This window comes from Protopterus annectens, chromosome 7.part1, assembly GCF_019279795.1.
Source record: "Protopterus annectens isolate FY-2018-M chromosome 7.part1, PAN1.0, whole genome shotgun sequence".
NCBI lineage: Eukaryota > Metazoa > Chordata > Ceratodontiformes > Protopteridae > Protopterus > Protopterus annectens.
In genome coordinates this window covers 221,273,127-221,290,851 of record NC_056740.1, presented here as the reverse complement: position 1 = coordinate 221,290,851, position 17,725 = coordinate 221,273,127, and the positions used below count along the sequence as shown (strand labels likewise).

General features: G+C 36.1%; 1 protein-coding gene across 2 annotated transcripts in view; it reads left to right on the top strand.

Moving 5' to 3' along the window:
• LOC122807704 (uncharacterized protein HI_0077-like) overlaps positions 1-17,725 on the top strand; it is a 731,990-nt gene that overhangs the window by 13,767 nt on the left and 700,498 nt on the right. For both annotated transcript variants that reach the window (XM_044078675.1, XM_044078674.1), the window contains exon 2: positions 14,610-14,698. In XM_044078675.1, the coding sequence (XP_043934610.1) occupies positions 14,674-14,698 (25 nt within the window). In that variant the 5' untranslated portion in view covers positions 14,610-14,673. The remainder of the gene's footprint in view (positions 1-14,609; positions 14,699-17,725) is intronic.

The window sequence follows — 17,725 nt, the reverse complement described above, 5'->3', positions numbered from 1 at the left end:
TATTAGATTGAGCAGTGATTTGTCTGGTTCGAAGAAGCTGTGTATCATTATTTCAGGTTCTCTGAAATAACCAAAGTAACAAAACACAAAAATGCAAGTATGATTACTGTGTAAAAATCTGTGTTCTCAAGACGGGCTATCTTATGTTATCAATTCTGACAGTGGTCCGCAATACAAAAATCACAAATTAAGATTGTTTTTGCATAAGTGAATATCCAGTCTGAACTGTACACAATCAAATGGACAATGAGGACAATTTATTGTGGAGTTTTTAGACTGTAGAACTACTCCATTACATGGAATCGGTCCCTCACCAGCTCAGCTTTTATTGATCTGAATGTGGAAAAGCAAATCATGTACTTTGTCTATATTACTGATGTTGAAAATCACGTATGCTAAAAAAATCTCTTCAAAGTAAATAAAAAGGTAGAGAGACATTCTCAGAGATAGAAAAACTACTTTGCAAGAAACTGAAACAGACTACTACATTTACAGACTGAAAAAAGCAAGAATAAGTAAAGTCACGAGAAAACCCACAGCCTGAAACTGATATTTCTGAAACAGAGAGCCAAGATCCTTTGTTTTTCGTAGGAGGGATGAAAATTTGTATGGAATGAATCACAAACATTTGTGTAAGACAAATAATTCCAGCTCAAGATCCAGGTAGAAGGGCACCTAGATGTGTCGCAGCCAATACTGTCATACAAAAATTGCAAATGGAGCCTGCTAAAGTATTTAAGTGAAGCTGTAATATAGCAGGAACTATTCCTAAAGAAAGGCCAGATTCTTTTCTAAGTAGTTCTCTTAAATCTCCTTGCCTGTTTGTTGAATGATAGTTTTAGAAGAGATGCTTGAGAGTGCCACATTCGAGGATAAAGGGGAATGGTAAACAGAAGACTATAGGTGACAGAGGGTTATAGTAGAAAGGAAGATTTGCACATAAGAAAACTTTATGATGTTAGGTAATTGAGGTGGTTAAAGGGATCTAATATTTTAAAGGTACGAAAGAGTGATACATGTATACAGCTTTTGCCACTTGTAAATTATGGGCCAACTTAAAGAAAAGTTATGTAATTGTTTAGTAATACATTTTTTTTGGACTGACACTTAAGATGTATTCTCTATGAGTATAGAGACATACATTTAAGAGATCGAATGAGTATCATTCTATTAAGATTGAAGCTATCATTTTGTAGACTTACATAGTTCCATTCAATTTCATATGCATATCATGATATCTTTTAAAGTATGCAAATTTTGTACTGTAAGTATTGCATGCTGGTGGAAAATACTTTCTTTTAAGACAAAAAAAAAAAATGCTGTGCAGATATACTTTGATTCTGCTTTTTCTGACCTTAAGGAGGCAGTTGCTCCCTGCATACCTGTACCTGAGATGGTAGAGCCCCTTGCCATGTATTCTGGAACCAACTCCTATGTGATCTGTACATTTCAGTATAGGACCTAGAGACCACAACACTTTGAAGCCCTTTTTGTATGACTTGAGTATAATAGTCATAAAAACATTCTTACTAGGAATATCTAACACCTTGTTATAATACTTATGATGTGTAACAAGGTAGAAAAACGATGCTGTTAGTTACAGGCTATACTGTCATTACACATAAACTGATTTCTTATGTACATTATCACTGGGAAGTCTCGAGATTACTGTTTTTCTTGTATTGTAGCTTGCAAGCCAGTGATTTCTTATAAAAGAAATTGTAAAATACATGTCTTTTTGGTATATATCAAATTAAGCAAAAATAATATTTGTCTTTCTAGAAGAATCTGTCAGTAGGCACTTTCATATGTGGACATTGCAGTGTATGTGATCATGTAGAGCAAATGCAAATAATTAACAATGTGAAATATGTTTGTAGAGACAAATTTACTTGTTACATAGAATCTGTTAACTTCTTTGGCGCACCAATTGCATATTTATGAAGAAACTAAGAAAACAAAATCACATTAGACTGCAGCACCACCTTGGGAGGCATTAAGAATTTTAGAAGTGAAAGCACATTTGCAGTGCATTTTAATACTTGCTATTCCTCAAATGCTGCCAAGTCATAAAGGCTGTCATTTTGAATATGTTTCTGTTTCAGGTAATATGGATATGAAAAGACAAGTGTAGTGTAAGGAAGTTGTTTACATATTAAAATTTAGCATTTTAAAACTTAAGGGTTTTAACCAAGAGATTAATTAGAACAAAACGATGCTGTTCGATCAGAAAACAGTTTTACACTGGTAATTGGTGAGTCTGTCTTGAAGGGAATTAATCCATTTTTGTTTTAAACATAAACACAGAAACCACTCCATGTCTTCGACAGGGACAAAAGTTAATTAAAAATCAAACAAAAAAGGGGGACAAGGACATTAGACAAAGTTTAAACAGGTTATTGCATTCAGCACATGCCTTTTCCAAACTTGTATACTGTACATACAGTATAATTGATTTGAAAACAGCAAATTACTTAATGGCTGCTAGGAAAATTTCTTCTCTATTTTGTGTTTCTAATTGTCAGACAACAGCACAAATTATTTAATGACTGCTTGGAAAATTTCTTATCTATTTTGTGATTCTTAGTTGTCAGGGACATACACCCTGTTAGGGTTTGTAAATACTAGATTAAACATCAAGATATTTATAAGAAATGCTTATTTAAGAAAGATTTTACAGTAAAGGGTTGGTGCTTTTTGTTCTTGCTAATATTGGCAGTGATAAACAATGTCTTGAAAGGGAGCTCTGTCTCATGAGAGTAGGTAAGAGACTAGTAACTGTGCCCTTCTTTTTTTTTTTTCAATAATAAATCTTTATTCTTTTCCAATTGTTAATACAATACTACAACATATGTACATTATATACATGAATGCTTCCAACAGTTACATAAGATCATTATACATTAAGATAAAATTCTAAAAAGGTATTATAAAAAAAAAAAAATCTAGTATCAATATAAGGCTTATCCATACTAATCTCCATATTAAGTATGTACTTCCCAGGGAAAAGTGGATTAGAACATTAAGCTAATACAATGTTAAAGATTTGCTCCCATATTTTTGTATTTATATTTTTCTTATGATCTTTAATTAGTAATTTATGTGCTAAAATATGTTTTATCGCTACACTTTTAAAGTTTTCCCATGAAGTCTGAGATGGATTCAGCCAATTTGTAGCTATATAAAGCTTCATTAACAAGAAAATATTTATGAGTATGATCATTTGGGATCTGTCCAAGTTATTCGGAGGAATATGAAGAATCATAAACTCCCAAGAAAGTGTGGACTGTTGATAACCCATTTTTTGTAATTGAATTTTTAAAGAATTCCAAAGTTTGAATATACATTTACAGCTCCAGAACATGTGTAAAAGGTCAGCCATTTGATCGATACAATATGGACATTTAGGTGAATTTTTAGAGGTGAATTTATGCAAACTGAGACGAGTGTAGTAAGCGTTATTAAATATCATCAGCTGAGTAAATAATAGCTTTTGAAGAGATACTGATTTTAAGGTTAAATTAATTGCTTTCAATATTTTATTATCATAAATCAGTAATAATTTATCCTTCCAGTATTTGGATAAGAGTATTTGGTTATTATATTTCATGTCTTTTATCAAATTATATGAAGCCGTTATATATTTGAAGTCCTGCATAAGAGTTTGCCATAAGTTTAAACAAATGGTTAAGTCTTCTTCTTTAATTTTGAAATTACTAAAATAAGTTATTGAAAGATCCTTTAATTGTCTCATTATAATTAAATAAGAGTTAGGAAGGCTCATCTCTCTTAACATGTCGTGTATTGAGATACCAAGAAAAGGATATAAATCAAATATGGTGAGATCAATTATAAGTGGGAATTGTTTAAGATCTATCAATTGATTACCAATTTTCAAATTCGGGTTCTTGTGAAATGGTTGAAAAGTCATCATATACTGTAAGAGATTTAGTGATTTAAACAGGTTTTGTATTGATATTATGTATAATCTAATCTATTCCATCAAAGCATACATTTTTAAAGGTATCTTTATTTAAAAAAGGTAATGCCTTAAAATTAATACCCAATCTAACAGCATTTTTGTAATTCAGAATCAACCACTTGGGTGACCATTTAGTACTGGACTTGTCAAAGTTAACCACTCTTAGAATTCTATTAGCATTTATTATTAAATAATAGGTTTCAAAATTCGGTAATTCTAAACCACCCTTATTTTTCGGAGTCATCAGTTTATCATAAGATATTCTAGTTTTCCTAGGTTCCCATACAAATCTGCCTAATTCCGTATGAAGTTGTTTAAAGAATTTCCTAGAAATTGAGACTTGAGTAGCTCGAAAAATATATAATATTCTGGGGAGTACATTCATTTTAATAATTGAAGCCTTTGCCATTATTGGTAATTTCAGATTATTCCATCTTTTTAAATCAGACAATATATGATCCCAAATTAGCTTAACATTGTTCGCATAAAAGTCTCTATTATGTGTTGAGAAAACAATACCCAAATATTTTATTTTTTCTTCGGATTTTAACTGACCTATCAATGGTAAAAGCGAAAAGGGTGTAGGCGTCTTTAAAGGAAATAAATTGTTTTTTTGTTTTAATTTATTTTGTAATTAGATATTTCTGCAAAATCTTCCACTGCTTTTAATATTTTCTTAGTATCTGAAACAGGCGTCGTACAGTAAATATTAAGATCATCAGCAAAAGCAGCCATGGATATCTTCATACCATATATTATTGGAGTATTATGATAAATATTCTGCTTAATATGTAAAAATAGTGGTTCTAAATATAAATTGAATAATATAGGAGATAGCGGACATCCTTGACGGGTACCATTCTTAATTTGTATTCTTTTTGAGAAATTTTTATTAATATATAAAGTTGTACAGGGATTATTATATAACTTTTTTAATGTAAAAATAAAGTCTTGGGGTATATTGAAATATGATAAAATATCAAACAAAAATTTTAAATTAACTCTATCGAAAGCTTTTTGAGCATCAATTATGAGTGCATAAACATTAAGATTTCTATGAGTGGCATAGGAAATTAGTGTATGAAGTGATAACGTATTATCAGTAGTTTGTCTGCCATTTATAAAACCAGCTTGACGTATACTGGTCTAGGTATGTTTGAGGCTTGTGCTTCTCTGAGAGCTCTCTGGGCTCTTTCTATAACTATTTGTTTAGATATGTCAGAGTCATTGAACAACATTTCAAGTATTTGTGTAATGGTAGAAATTAAATCATTGTATTGGATAGATTCTGGAATTCCTCTGATAATTATACTGTTCCTTCTGGATCGTGCCTCCAAATCCAGAATTTTATTTTGCATAGACTGAATATCCAGGTCATGAATGTCTGTTTTTTTTTTTGCAAGCAGTGTTATTCTGTCCTCATTTTCAGATATTCTGGCTTCTGATTTATCCATCCTTTCGAGAATTTGACTGCATGTGGCACCAAAAGAATGCACCTGGTTTGATAATTCTTTTAAAGCTTCTTGGATAGGTAACAAAGCAGTTTTAATATCTTCCATATTAGCCAGTTGATCCGGTTTATTTTTCATTCCAGCTTTTGAAAGTTCCTGCTGTTTTGTAATCTTCTGCCGTTTTGTTGTTAAATCTTTTTCTGGTGACTGAAGTTCTGATAATTTGTTTTTTGTTGTTGCCATACTATTATCATCTTTTGACATTGTGGAGCAAAGCAGATCTTTAGTATAACTGAATGGTAAATATCCAAGGTTACTACTCAGACAGTTCCTTTGTTTACTACTCTGTTCATCAGTCAGTCAATCAGATCCAATCCTGTTAATTTGTTTAATTTCCTCCGGTTCCTTCACCTTTCAGGCGATATTTAGTTGTAGTAGATTAATTTTAGCCAATAATTAGTGTAGAAAAACTTGCAGTATATCCTCAGGGTTAATTTTTATTCCGAGTATCTGAAGAGCTGTAGATATGCAGTGTCTACAGAATGGCAGCCATCTTTGAATTAACTGTGCCCTTCTTAATTTGTAAACATCAGAATTTTGGGAAGTCAGTCAGTTAGGCTATATGAAGTAACTGTGCATGACTTAACCATCTCTTACAAATGCAGTAAGACTGAATAATAAAAAGAATCTTTGGTGCTCAGAAATATTAATGATATTGTTATAGTCATTGTGACCTGGCTAGAGGTAACAGATGGCATGCTGCCATTGAAAAGCTACAACTGATCATATTGTTCCCCAAGTACCTCTGGAAGCCGGGTTTGTCACTGTTTTGCTAAAATTAACTTAATTGACGAGGAAGAGTGTACAGTGGTGCTAGTAGCCGACAGGCAGTAATTGAATATCTGTAAACCAAATAAAACTATTGCTAAAGTTTTAGAGGATCGTTGTACTGCATTTATTTCATAGATTGCCAAGACATTTACCCAACACTAAATGGGGCATGGTTGATTGAATGAATATGTGAATGACACTCCAGCTAACATTTGTAATGTGTTGTACATGGTAGTAAAGCACATAAGAAATTCAGTTTCTGTCTACTTCCGCTTCTTGGAGGAAGTGAATATGTAATAAGACAAAACTATCTCGTAGTGATTGTATTCCTAATCATTCCATTGACATCCAGAAGATGACAAAGCATTGTTGTATTACAGATCAAAATGACAAAAGCAGGCTAGGCTGTAGTTTGCTGGTAAAATATTAGCATGAAAAAAGGCCAGTCATGCCCTTGTGTATACAAAGTGACAGCTTTATTATTTATGGAAACTTACTAAAACATGGAAGTTAAAATAATATTTTGTTGTGCATAGCTGATAAACTCAGCTAAAGTGAATGTAGTTACTCACAATGAAGCCCTCCTATTAAGGTGTTGCAAAAATAATCTCATAACTGTATCAGTAAGGCCAAATGATAAAGATGGTAACAGTAAATATTACCCCATATATCCCAAGTTAGTTTTGTCTGAAATCTCTTTGAAACAATTTTAGGACCTGATATTAAGTTAACTGCTGCACAAGGCATTGTTACTTTAAAATTGGTAGTAGTACTTGTTCTTTCCACATTATTGTTCTTGTTTTTTTAAGTGGGGCAGCCAAGGTGGTGCAGCTGTTAGCGTTGTCGCCTCACAGCAAGAGGCTCTCCAGTTTGATCCTCGGCTGGGGTGCCTTCTGTGCGGAGTCTGTATGTCCTCCCTGTGGTTGCGTGGGTTTCCTCCAGGTGCTCCAGTTTCCTTCCACATCCCAAAGACATACAGTAGGTGGATTGGGCACTCTAAACTGGCCCTAGGCATGAGTGCATGCATGTGTGTGCCTTCCGTGGAAGGTTGGGCGCTGGGCTGGCAACTCGACACTGTAAAACTCCACTGCCAGTCATGATAGGGCAGGTGATCTGCTGTGGTGACCCCTAATCGGGAAAAGCTGAAAGAAGAAGAAGTTTTTTTTTAAGTGATCAAGGCAGCAGGATCTGATAACATCAGTAACACAATGTTGAAACACTTAAAGAACAATTACTAGTCACTAGGAACTCTTTCAAAACATTTCAATGAGTACTTTTTACACGAAGCATGGAAGACAGTTGTAATTAGACAAGCTTGTAAAATAAAGGAGATAGGCCTATCTGTTTGTAGGCAAGACATATGGAGAATTTGGTCCTGGGTAGATAATTATATGACATCAAGAAGAAAAAATTAAGTATGCATCAACATACATGCATGATTGTTGTACTATCTATTTACTATCTTTTATAATATCAATATTTGTATATTGTATGGTCTCTCTTTCTGTCTCAGTGCCATAAGTGCTTTAAACACTGGCTTAGATGTAGATGCTATGCATGTAAACTTTTCCAGTGCCATTGACAAAAATAAATCATGAATTATTGATGTGCAGTCTCATCATTTTGGGTCTTTTACCACAACTTAGTAGTAGATTATGAAGCGAATTCTGGGAAGACTCGTAAGATAAGGAGCATATAGTAAACTATGGGGGGGTGGACTTAATTTTGGGTGGCAATGAAATGAGAAGTGAGTGCTAGATTCTGGCCAGCCAGAAGTCACATGCAGCAGGAAATCCAGAAACCCAGAATATGATTTTACAAATCAGGTAAAAAAATAGTAACATTGTAGCTGAATGAGACGCACACTAAACTTACTTGTTATAGCACATCATGGAAGCAGTAAAACTTAAATCAAATTGCAACTCAGTAATCCTAGGCAATGGTAAAAGTTCTATCCATGTATTTGGTTTGTGGCACCCATCCATCTTCATGTTGTAGATGGCATACTTAGAAACAAGTAATCTCCATGGTATCCCTTAAGTTTCAAACAACCCACTTTATACAGGTATAGTGGGTCTAAAACAAAACAACCTCCCTATTAGGTAAATATTAAGAAATTCCACGAAGAATAGCAAATACAAAAATAGTTGCATCTTGACATACACTCTGGATTATCACAGTATCAAAAATGTTATTAAGGAAAGCCGGGCCATAGTCACAGGAAACCTTTATCTGATTAACATCTTAGGCGAAGCCCCATCCTTTGTATAAGGAAGGTCAGGAACATTAGAAGTTTTGTTGAATTCAAACCTAGACTATATGAAAGAAACACTAAAATATGTGAAGCTAATTGTACAAGGTGTAAACTACTAAGACCATTGCTGGGGTGACTGTAACACTACAAAAGTAATTTGCAAAGTACAGTGCAATGAATGTGATGCATTTTATGTGGACAAGACTATAAATAAAACATAAGTATAGGATTTCATGTCATCTGGCAGAAATCTGCTCTGGTTGTAAAAACAATGCACTAGCCAAACATCTTTCTCTGCATAGAAGACACACAGGTTTTAAGTTCAAGATACTGGATTGCATAGACATGGGTTATGTTGAAGATGATATCCTGAATGTACTAGAAAAACATGAACCCTATGGCAATTAAAGCTGAACTCTTTCAGAAAGCCTGGACTAAATTACTACTTTTCACTTCTAAGTGTACTGGAACTTAGACCATATTGTTTACAAAGTTAATTTTATTTTATGTTTTCACTATCCATATTTAAGTATTGATTTTAGTGTTACTTTATATGGCTTGTTCACTACCTTTATAAGGACGCTACTTTTTACTTTCCCAAAATGGCCAGCACCATTGATGTACTTTTCCTGGTTTAACTTGCAAATTAAATGTATATATAAGGTTGTGCTATTGTTTTAATTATGGTTTACTGTTTTTAATATGCATATTGGTTAGTTCAGCAAGATTTTTTTTGTAGCTATATATTTTTAGGGATCTTGTACACAGACCTGACAATGTCTAGAGGGACGATAGCAATCTTTGTTGACAATAATTTATAGAAATAGATTATATTTTGGACAAAGTATTTTTTCTGGATGCCAAAATATATTTTTTCATTGCCAAATGGTATAATATTTAAATATTTCCAACCATATATTATAATGTCTGATAAATTCACAGACTTTGTTTAATAATAATCTATTTAATAAGACGTTCCACATCATTATTAATTTATTTAAAGTGCATAAGGTTTTAATTATTAGGACATTCACTAAGACACAGTACCAGCTTGAATATCACACTGATAAGGATAGGGAAAGGGATTTGAATTTGTTGACCTGCATACTATTACACTTTGTTTTACAATTAAATGAACCGTTTACATACCTGATGATAAATATATTAGTTAAAAAGTTTGGGATGAAATTATTATTCTGTTTATTTTTTTTGTTTTGTTTTGTTTGGATAGCTTGTCTGTGTGCTTAATAAAGGATTTTTGACTGGAAACAGACTGTTTACCTGGCTTGGATTACTTCTGAATACCTAATTAATAATTCTGTATAATATTAATAATATTCCAAAATAAGTTTTTATTTTTTGATTTTGGGGGGCATTTTTAAGTTCGCTAGTTCTACTACAATTTACTGATTTTTTTTTTTTTCTGCTTTTAAATATATAATGATTAACTAGACATACAGGAATTGAAAAACTTCCACACATAGAAGTTTGTTACAAGTTGCATGTAAGTGTATAAAGTGGGGCTGGATTTTGTGTGTAAACCAGGAGTTTACTTAAGAGTAAAGCATTCAGTATTTTACTTTGTCTGTTATGTAACAGATTGCTGCCTGAATGTTGCTCGTTTTGCTGTACTGCATTCCTTTGCATTGTTTTTCCTTGCAAAAGTAAATCCTGTTGTTCTATGAATGCAAAAGAGTGGGTTAACGTAAAACTGTATTAATAACAGATGGACTCGGAACATAGCTATGGGGCAACTCAGAGCACTAGGTTTCTCAAACTAGATTGTAATTGGAAAGCTTTCTTATTTGTAACCCCAGAATACTAGATTTCTTAAAACAGACTGTAACTGGATGTTTTTGCTTATTTGTTTCATTAGTTTATCATGAATTGAGGATGAACATTGTCTGTTTTATCAAGAAAACATCCAATTTCTTGGTTTAATTTCTCCAAATGCTTAGGTTTTTTTTACATACCTTCCTAAGTCAGGGCATAGTTAAAGCGCTTGAAATCAGTTTTGCTTCACTCTTTGACATTTGATATAAGTGCTCTTCTGCGCACCCAGAATATATCCAGAATTGCCTCTTTTTGCAATTCATGAAAGGGTTACTTTTGGTAGCGTATTTAGATATAGTTGAATATGGTTACTTTTATCGGTAGCGTATTTAGATATAGTTGAATATTTTTTTTTATTAGCCCAGTTGCTCATACTACAACTGGAACTGTGTGTCTTTATTCCACATTGCTGTAGCCTATGTTTACAAGTCCTGATATTTTATAAATTTATGATTTTCAGATTGTAAGACACTGTAGTCACTGGGTGTAACAGCTTCAGTAATCAAAGCTATGTTTTGTCTTTTTCTCTTGAACTACAATATCCAGTCAGCCTGCTTCTGCCTTCTTAGTTGTTATAGTATGATCCCATGTGATCATTACTTCATTTGCAACAATCTTTTGCGGTTCATGTTTCAATGTCTCTCAGCTGCCTGTATATTCTAATGTTTACAAAATCCCTAGTGTAACAGCATTGCCACATTGTTATGTTTTTCAGTGTACAAACCTTCATCCATGAGTGTATCACACCCTGCAGCAAGGTTTGTGACTGTTTCTAGTTCTGTGACACAAAACCTACATCTGTCTGTATCTCCTGCCTTTTCTGTGGATCCTTTTCTGTGGATTCTGTGAACCATCTGGTACATAATCCACTGTCTTGGGCTGCCAGTATTAACCTTTCATCTTTTGGCTTAAATTCACCCAGTCTAAGCCATTAGCATGGCAACTTTTGGTCAACTTGTGGCTGTTCCAGCAGATCTCTATACTTGTATCTTTCTTTTACTTTTTTGCAGTTTCTGTTGCCACCTGATTTTTAACCTCATTTAGTTGGATTTCCATGCCTGCTTTTTTGTCAAGGCTTCTGCTAACCTAAGGAGACAGGTCATCTTGGACTTTTTTGTTCATGTTTTAGAACTTTTAATATATTTGGATCTGATTATGTCAGTAAATACATATGCGATCCCACAATCACGACTTCTGTGTGTAATCGATTTCAAGGAGGCCCATGCCTCCTTCAGATTGAGGGGTGTATAATTTCGTCAGGCACTGGTTCTTTTATATTATTTGATGGGAATAGAGCAATTTTGTTTTACTGTCAAGCTTATCAGTCAGTCACCCCAAAGCCATACGTTAAAGCAGGACGTACAAGCTGATTTACAGCTTGAACTTTATTCTGAGGTTACGCATGTATGTTTCTGCACTTCTATAGCTGCTGTGATGTAACTGCAGCTTTGTACTGGTTATATGACGGCAGTCTGATCTCAGTTATTTGGATTATGTATGTATGTATATAGGTCCTTATATATTTTACATGCACAAAAAGCAAACGCGCTTGGGCACAAGTATGATTTGGAGGGTGGTTCATGTGTGCATCAATGACAAAATGTCATTGATGAAATTGTAAGCTGTGTTTTCATAGGAAGATGATGAATTTTCTTCTGTCTAAATTAGTAACACAGTGTCATTAATGGAATTATACACTGTGCTTTCACAAGATGATGATGGACTTTTTTCTGCCTGCATTGGTAACACGATATCATTGATGGAATTGCAAGCTGAGCTTTCATAGGAAGGCTCATAGGATGATACTAGGCTATTGCCCATGTTCCCTCAAAGTCAGCACCTGTTTCCCCTGTCCAGCAGGGACACAGGTGAGAGTCCAGGGGTATATTTTCTGTTTCCTATCCAGTCCAGGTTCCTCTTAAAGAGAGCTAGAGAGGTACTCTGCTTGACATGGAGAGGGAGCCTATTCCACAGACGGGGGAGTCTTTGTGTCACAAATCAGTGGAGTTTGTCTTATGGATATGCAACAACTCAGGGTGGGTCTGAAATGGCCTTGTATGCCAGACTCAGGTCACCTCTGAACAGTCTGTATGAGACTGAGTAGAGGGACATGGCTTTTAGCCTATCTGTATATGATAGGTGTTTGAGACCCTGGATTTTCCTGGTCAGGAACCTCTGTGGTCTCTCCAACTGCTGCATGTGCTTGGCAAGGTGCATGCCGAAGGGCATGGTGTACTTTCTTCTGTTAATACACCCGGGTAAGTGCAGTGTAACCCAGTTTCAGTAGGTACATCTCGGTAACTGCAGTATAACCCAGTTTCAGTAGATAACTTTGGTGGACTGTGTATGTCTGTGAATTGTGTTATTTATTAAGTTTAGCACATTTGCATGTGTACTCTGCACCAGGTATATCCCTTCTGTGCAATAGTGTACTGTGTTTTCAGTCTTGCTGTATGGTAGCTCATTACAGTGTGGATCACCCTAAGTGTAGGTATATCCCTTCTGTGCAGTAGTGTACTGTGTCTTCAGTCTTGCTGTATGGTAGCTCATTACAGTGTGGATCACCCCAAGTATATTTGACATTTAGTCCAGTAGAACTGAACATTTAGGAAAATATATTAGTAAGTATGGCGCTGGAGCCGACACTTTATCTAGCATCGGGGAGCAGAATATCCGGCTCCATCTGGGGTTCAAGGTTCTCGCCTATGGTATTAATACGTACCGTAGAATCCCCTCCCCCTGATATACTAGTATTCACACTTCAGGATCTCCTCCTTCTTCGGAGCGGGCGGATCGAGCGCGATCTTTGATCTTCCAGAGGCTGTCTGACCGCGATTTGGAGGGGTGGTAGTAGGCTAAGCGAAGTCTGGGTCTACTGGCCCAAATGCTCCATAGCCCGCTCTCAACACTGCCAGCCCATAGCCCCTCATTCTTGATTCCAACAGAGTTAATCTTGGTAAATACAGTCGGCAAGGCTCATCTCGATGATGGTGGTGATTCTCCTCTTCTTCTCAGCCGACCTTTGTTCCCTCCTCCAGCTGCCACAGTCACCACGGATGCCGATGATGGGGTGGGGGGCATGTGGGGGCATTATCAGCCACGTGGGGTCCAACGGGACGCGGGCATGCACATAAATGTCCTGAGCCGGAGAGCAGGGACAACATGTCCGTGGTCTGGTACATCAACACCAAAACAGAACCAGGTCCCCTCCCTTATGTCGAGAAGGTCCTTTTTGGCAATTGGCAATGGGCTCTCTCTTCTTTTCCGGTTTCCGATAGCAACGCAGGTCCAACACCATTGGCGACAGGCTAAGCATCTCTTCTGATGCCTCACTTAGTGGTCTCAATCAATCTGTAGTGGATCAAGGATTCTTGAAACTATATTTTACTGGCTGTTACTTCTGCAAGAAGAGTTTCTGAGATTCAGGCCTCTGTATTGGTTCAATATCTGGTTTTTTTTGATAGGGTTTAGGGTTTCGCCAGAACTAACCCTTCCTCTCTTCCCAGGTTGTACCAATAATCAATATTAATACCAGTCTTGATCTACCAGTTTCCTTTTCCTAACAGCACAGCTGCTGAAGCTTTACATTTTTGGATGTTCATCAGGTCAGGCATCACTGAGACTAAACAAATTAGAAATCAGACCAAATTTTCTAATCAGACCACAAGATGAAAGTCAGTCTTCCAGATTCTAAAGTGACCTTATCTAGATGGTTGATACCTTATACTTGTATTTGACTTCCATAATTTCCTAAACAACTGTCTTCTAAGCCTTTCCAGTGATCCTGTGTGTGGTGGTAGTTGTAGATTAGTAGTGGTTAAATAAAGTTAGCCATTGTACTCTATTTTAAGGTTTCTGTTCTGGGGAAAAAACACTGAAATTTTATTACACATTTTTAGTAAAACTAATTCACATGGTGATTTGTTTTATATTCTGAAACTTGTGTATGAGTCTTTGAGTATGGAAACTGAATGTGTGAAAACTGTGACTTCCCAAATTGCTGTATCTCAGATTATTCCTTTCTGTAATATGTTTGTTTATTGACATTTGACAACAGAGTAGGTGGGCTGGTGACCAGGCTCTTTTCATCTATGACCTACGCTCATAATTACAGGTCACAAAATTAAAATAGGCAGTCAAATCACAGTTTGTTTGCTGTTAATGTGGAAACAATCTTTTTTGAAAGACTTTATTGAATCTGAGACAGATCTCTATGAGCTGAGGTATTTTTTTAATGTCTTTGCTTTTAATTAAACAGGTTATATTCAGAGGACAGACAGCACATTGTCCTGATACACACAGAAGATGACCAGTACTTTGCAATGGACTCTGCCTGCCCTCATGAAGGTATGTTTTACCTGAAGTCACAGCAGTGGTTAAGAAAGACAGGATTAGTATGAAAGAGAAAGCTCTAAAATTAGATTTATTCTTTGATTTTCAAACTGTCACAGTTGAGGTTGAAATTTCTGGCCTTGATTTGTTGCTTTTCATTGAACTTCAGATTGGTGAAGCATGCATGTCTAATGTTTAGTACAAATTCTAATTTTTTCTGCTCAGCAAAAATACTACTCAGACCCAGTTTTAAAGATTAAGTAGAAGGAATGCCTTTGAAATGAACAAGCCCATTTATGTCCAAAGACATGCGTCTGGAGCATTTCTCCCCGAGCCTCCACTGAAGATGGGTTCTGTCCCAGTCAGACTTTCTTAGTAAATACATGTTAAATAAAATAAATAAATAAATTAATAAATATCATCATTATTTCTGTTTAGTAGCTCAGCACATTTTTGTTTTATTTAATAGTTGAGAGAGGGAGATTAAGGTTCACAGTGGCACAATGTATAGTGTTGTTGCCTTAAAGCAAAAGGTTCCTCGGTCAGTTCTAGGCTGGGGTGCTCTCTGTGTGCAGTCTGCATGTCCTCCCTGTGTTAGCGTGGGTTTTCTCTGGGTGCTTTGGTTTCATACCACATTCCAAAGACATGCAGTAGGTGGTTTGGACACTCTAAATTGGTCATAGGTGTGAGTGTGCATGTCAGTGTGTAATGTGGAAAAGGTACTGTGGCAGGGATAGCCACCCGGTGATGTAAACCTTGGCTGTAGATGATTGTCACTGTTGAAGTGACACCCTGACCTCATGTGCAAAAATGGGAAAAAGGGTTTGTGGATGGATGGATATTAAGATTCAGTGGTGACCAAGGGCTACAGTGATGGTGGCAATGAGCTTACAAATCGTATGGCATAAAAGGTAATGAAATCAGGAGCAGAATTCATTAGATCAGCCATGGCCAGAAAAGAGAAAGCTGTAACGCCGAGACTGTTTGCTGTTACTTCCTTGTTACACACTGCTTTTAATTTTGCAGGCTTTATTTCTAAGTAAGAACCTCAGAATTTTAGGCACATTTAGAAACTCATTTTGCTGCTTCTGAGTCATTTTAGGGCTAGAGGAAAAAGAAAAAGCTTCAGTCTTTGAAGTTAATTATTTTAGAATTGAATTGCTCTTTTCTACCTGGTACCTTTGTTTCTGACAAATATAAGCTATAAAGAAAAAAACACATTTGTAGTGCTTATTTGTAGGGATATTAACTATAGATCCATAAAGAGGTCTATATTATTTCCTCAAAGAGGCGTTCCATCGAATGGCTCTTCATCGACCCGTAAGCCACAAACTTTTAAAACACCGAATGTCCACATCAGCAATTTCTTTCCCAGGGAAAGAAATCGCTTGCCCTACAAATACCAACACATCACCACAAACATTACAAAGTGGGGGATGTGCCCCCCCCCCAACAAAATATACAAACTCCGAGATCAGACTACAGCGGGGAAAATGGCAAACTGATGAGGATGGGCAAGCGCTTTCTTTCCCAGGGAAAGAAATCGCTGATGTGACCATTCGCTGTTTTCAAAGTTCGTGGTTTAGGGGTCTATGAACGCCTCTTCGAGGAAATAATATAGACCCATATAAAGCAGGCTAGACCGTACAACCTCCTCAACAAAGAACATTCCTCAAATTACCCTAGTGATCCTTATATCTAGACCCACAGGCTGTCTTAATCAATTTGTTTACTGCTGTGCCAACAAAAGTCGCACACACATCCTCCCAACGGGTTCACTGGGCTGGGGAACTGTGGTTTCATCTTGATGCAACTAATTAAGAATTATTTGGATGGTACAGTAGTACAGGATGTATTGTTATGTAATGTTCTCTGGAGAGCAGTAGTCTGACCATCAGACTGTCAATTTTTCTTAAACTCATGTCATGTGTATAAAGGACAAGGTTATAACTAAATAATGTACCCCCTCAATCTTAATTTCAGAAGGCATTATTCCTTAGAAGTTTCATAGTAAATGGCTATGATCAACTGAGTACATAACAAAACATAATGATAGTAGGTAGTTGTTCAGCTACAAGCAGTAATGTGAAGGAGTTCAAAGAGTGCATTGAAGCCCTCTGTCCATTCCGTATAACATATAGGTTCATAGGTTGGTACTAGGCTATCGGCCCTAGGACCTATACAAGCCTAGCCATAACAATTCCCTGGCTATTTCTTCCCAGAATATTTATTTATTTCTCTGGTCTTCTGTCTAGCAGGGCGACTGACGTGATCCCTGGGGTGAATTTCCCATCCAATCATCAAGGTTCCCTTTTGAAAAGGACCAAAGAGGTGCTCAGCTTCACATGTATGGGCAGTCTACTCCAGAGTATGGGGAGTCTCTGGGTCAGGAACCTATCCCTCCAGCATGTTTTATTCATTGTGATGACCAGGTTTAGATCCCTGGAGCATGTGGCTCTGAGGGATTGGGATTTCTTTAAGTGTAGCATGTCCAACAGCTCTGGGTTTGACATGGCCTTGTATGTTAAGCAGAGATTGCCTCTGAGTAGGCAATATGCGACAGAGAATCGCTGGAGTTTTTTTAGACTGTCAACATAGGGCATCTGCTTTAGGCCTGTGATTTTTTTAGTGAGGTATTTCTGTGGCCTTTCCAGTTGTTGCAGATGTCATGTGAGGTACATACCAAATGGGGCATTGTACTCTATAATGGGTCTAATGAGGGATGAGTACAGTGGGACAATCCGCTCTACAACTCCAAAATGACAACAAACCAGGAAAAAGAACGTGAGCCAGATGAACGATCCACCAGAATGCTAAAATAATTAGAAATCCACTTCACAACACGTAAATACGATCAATCGCTGAAAAATTTATTTTAAGCAACAGAACGATCCTGCTTTTCATCAGAGACACTTCGCCAACTTCATCAGAAGTTAGAATTTAAAATAACACTCCACTTCCTAGAGTGATTTAAATACAAAAACATGACGTCAACACTGAAACTTTGCATAACATGAACATTTAAAATCCCCTTATAAATTA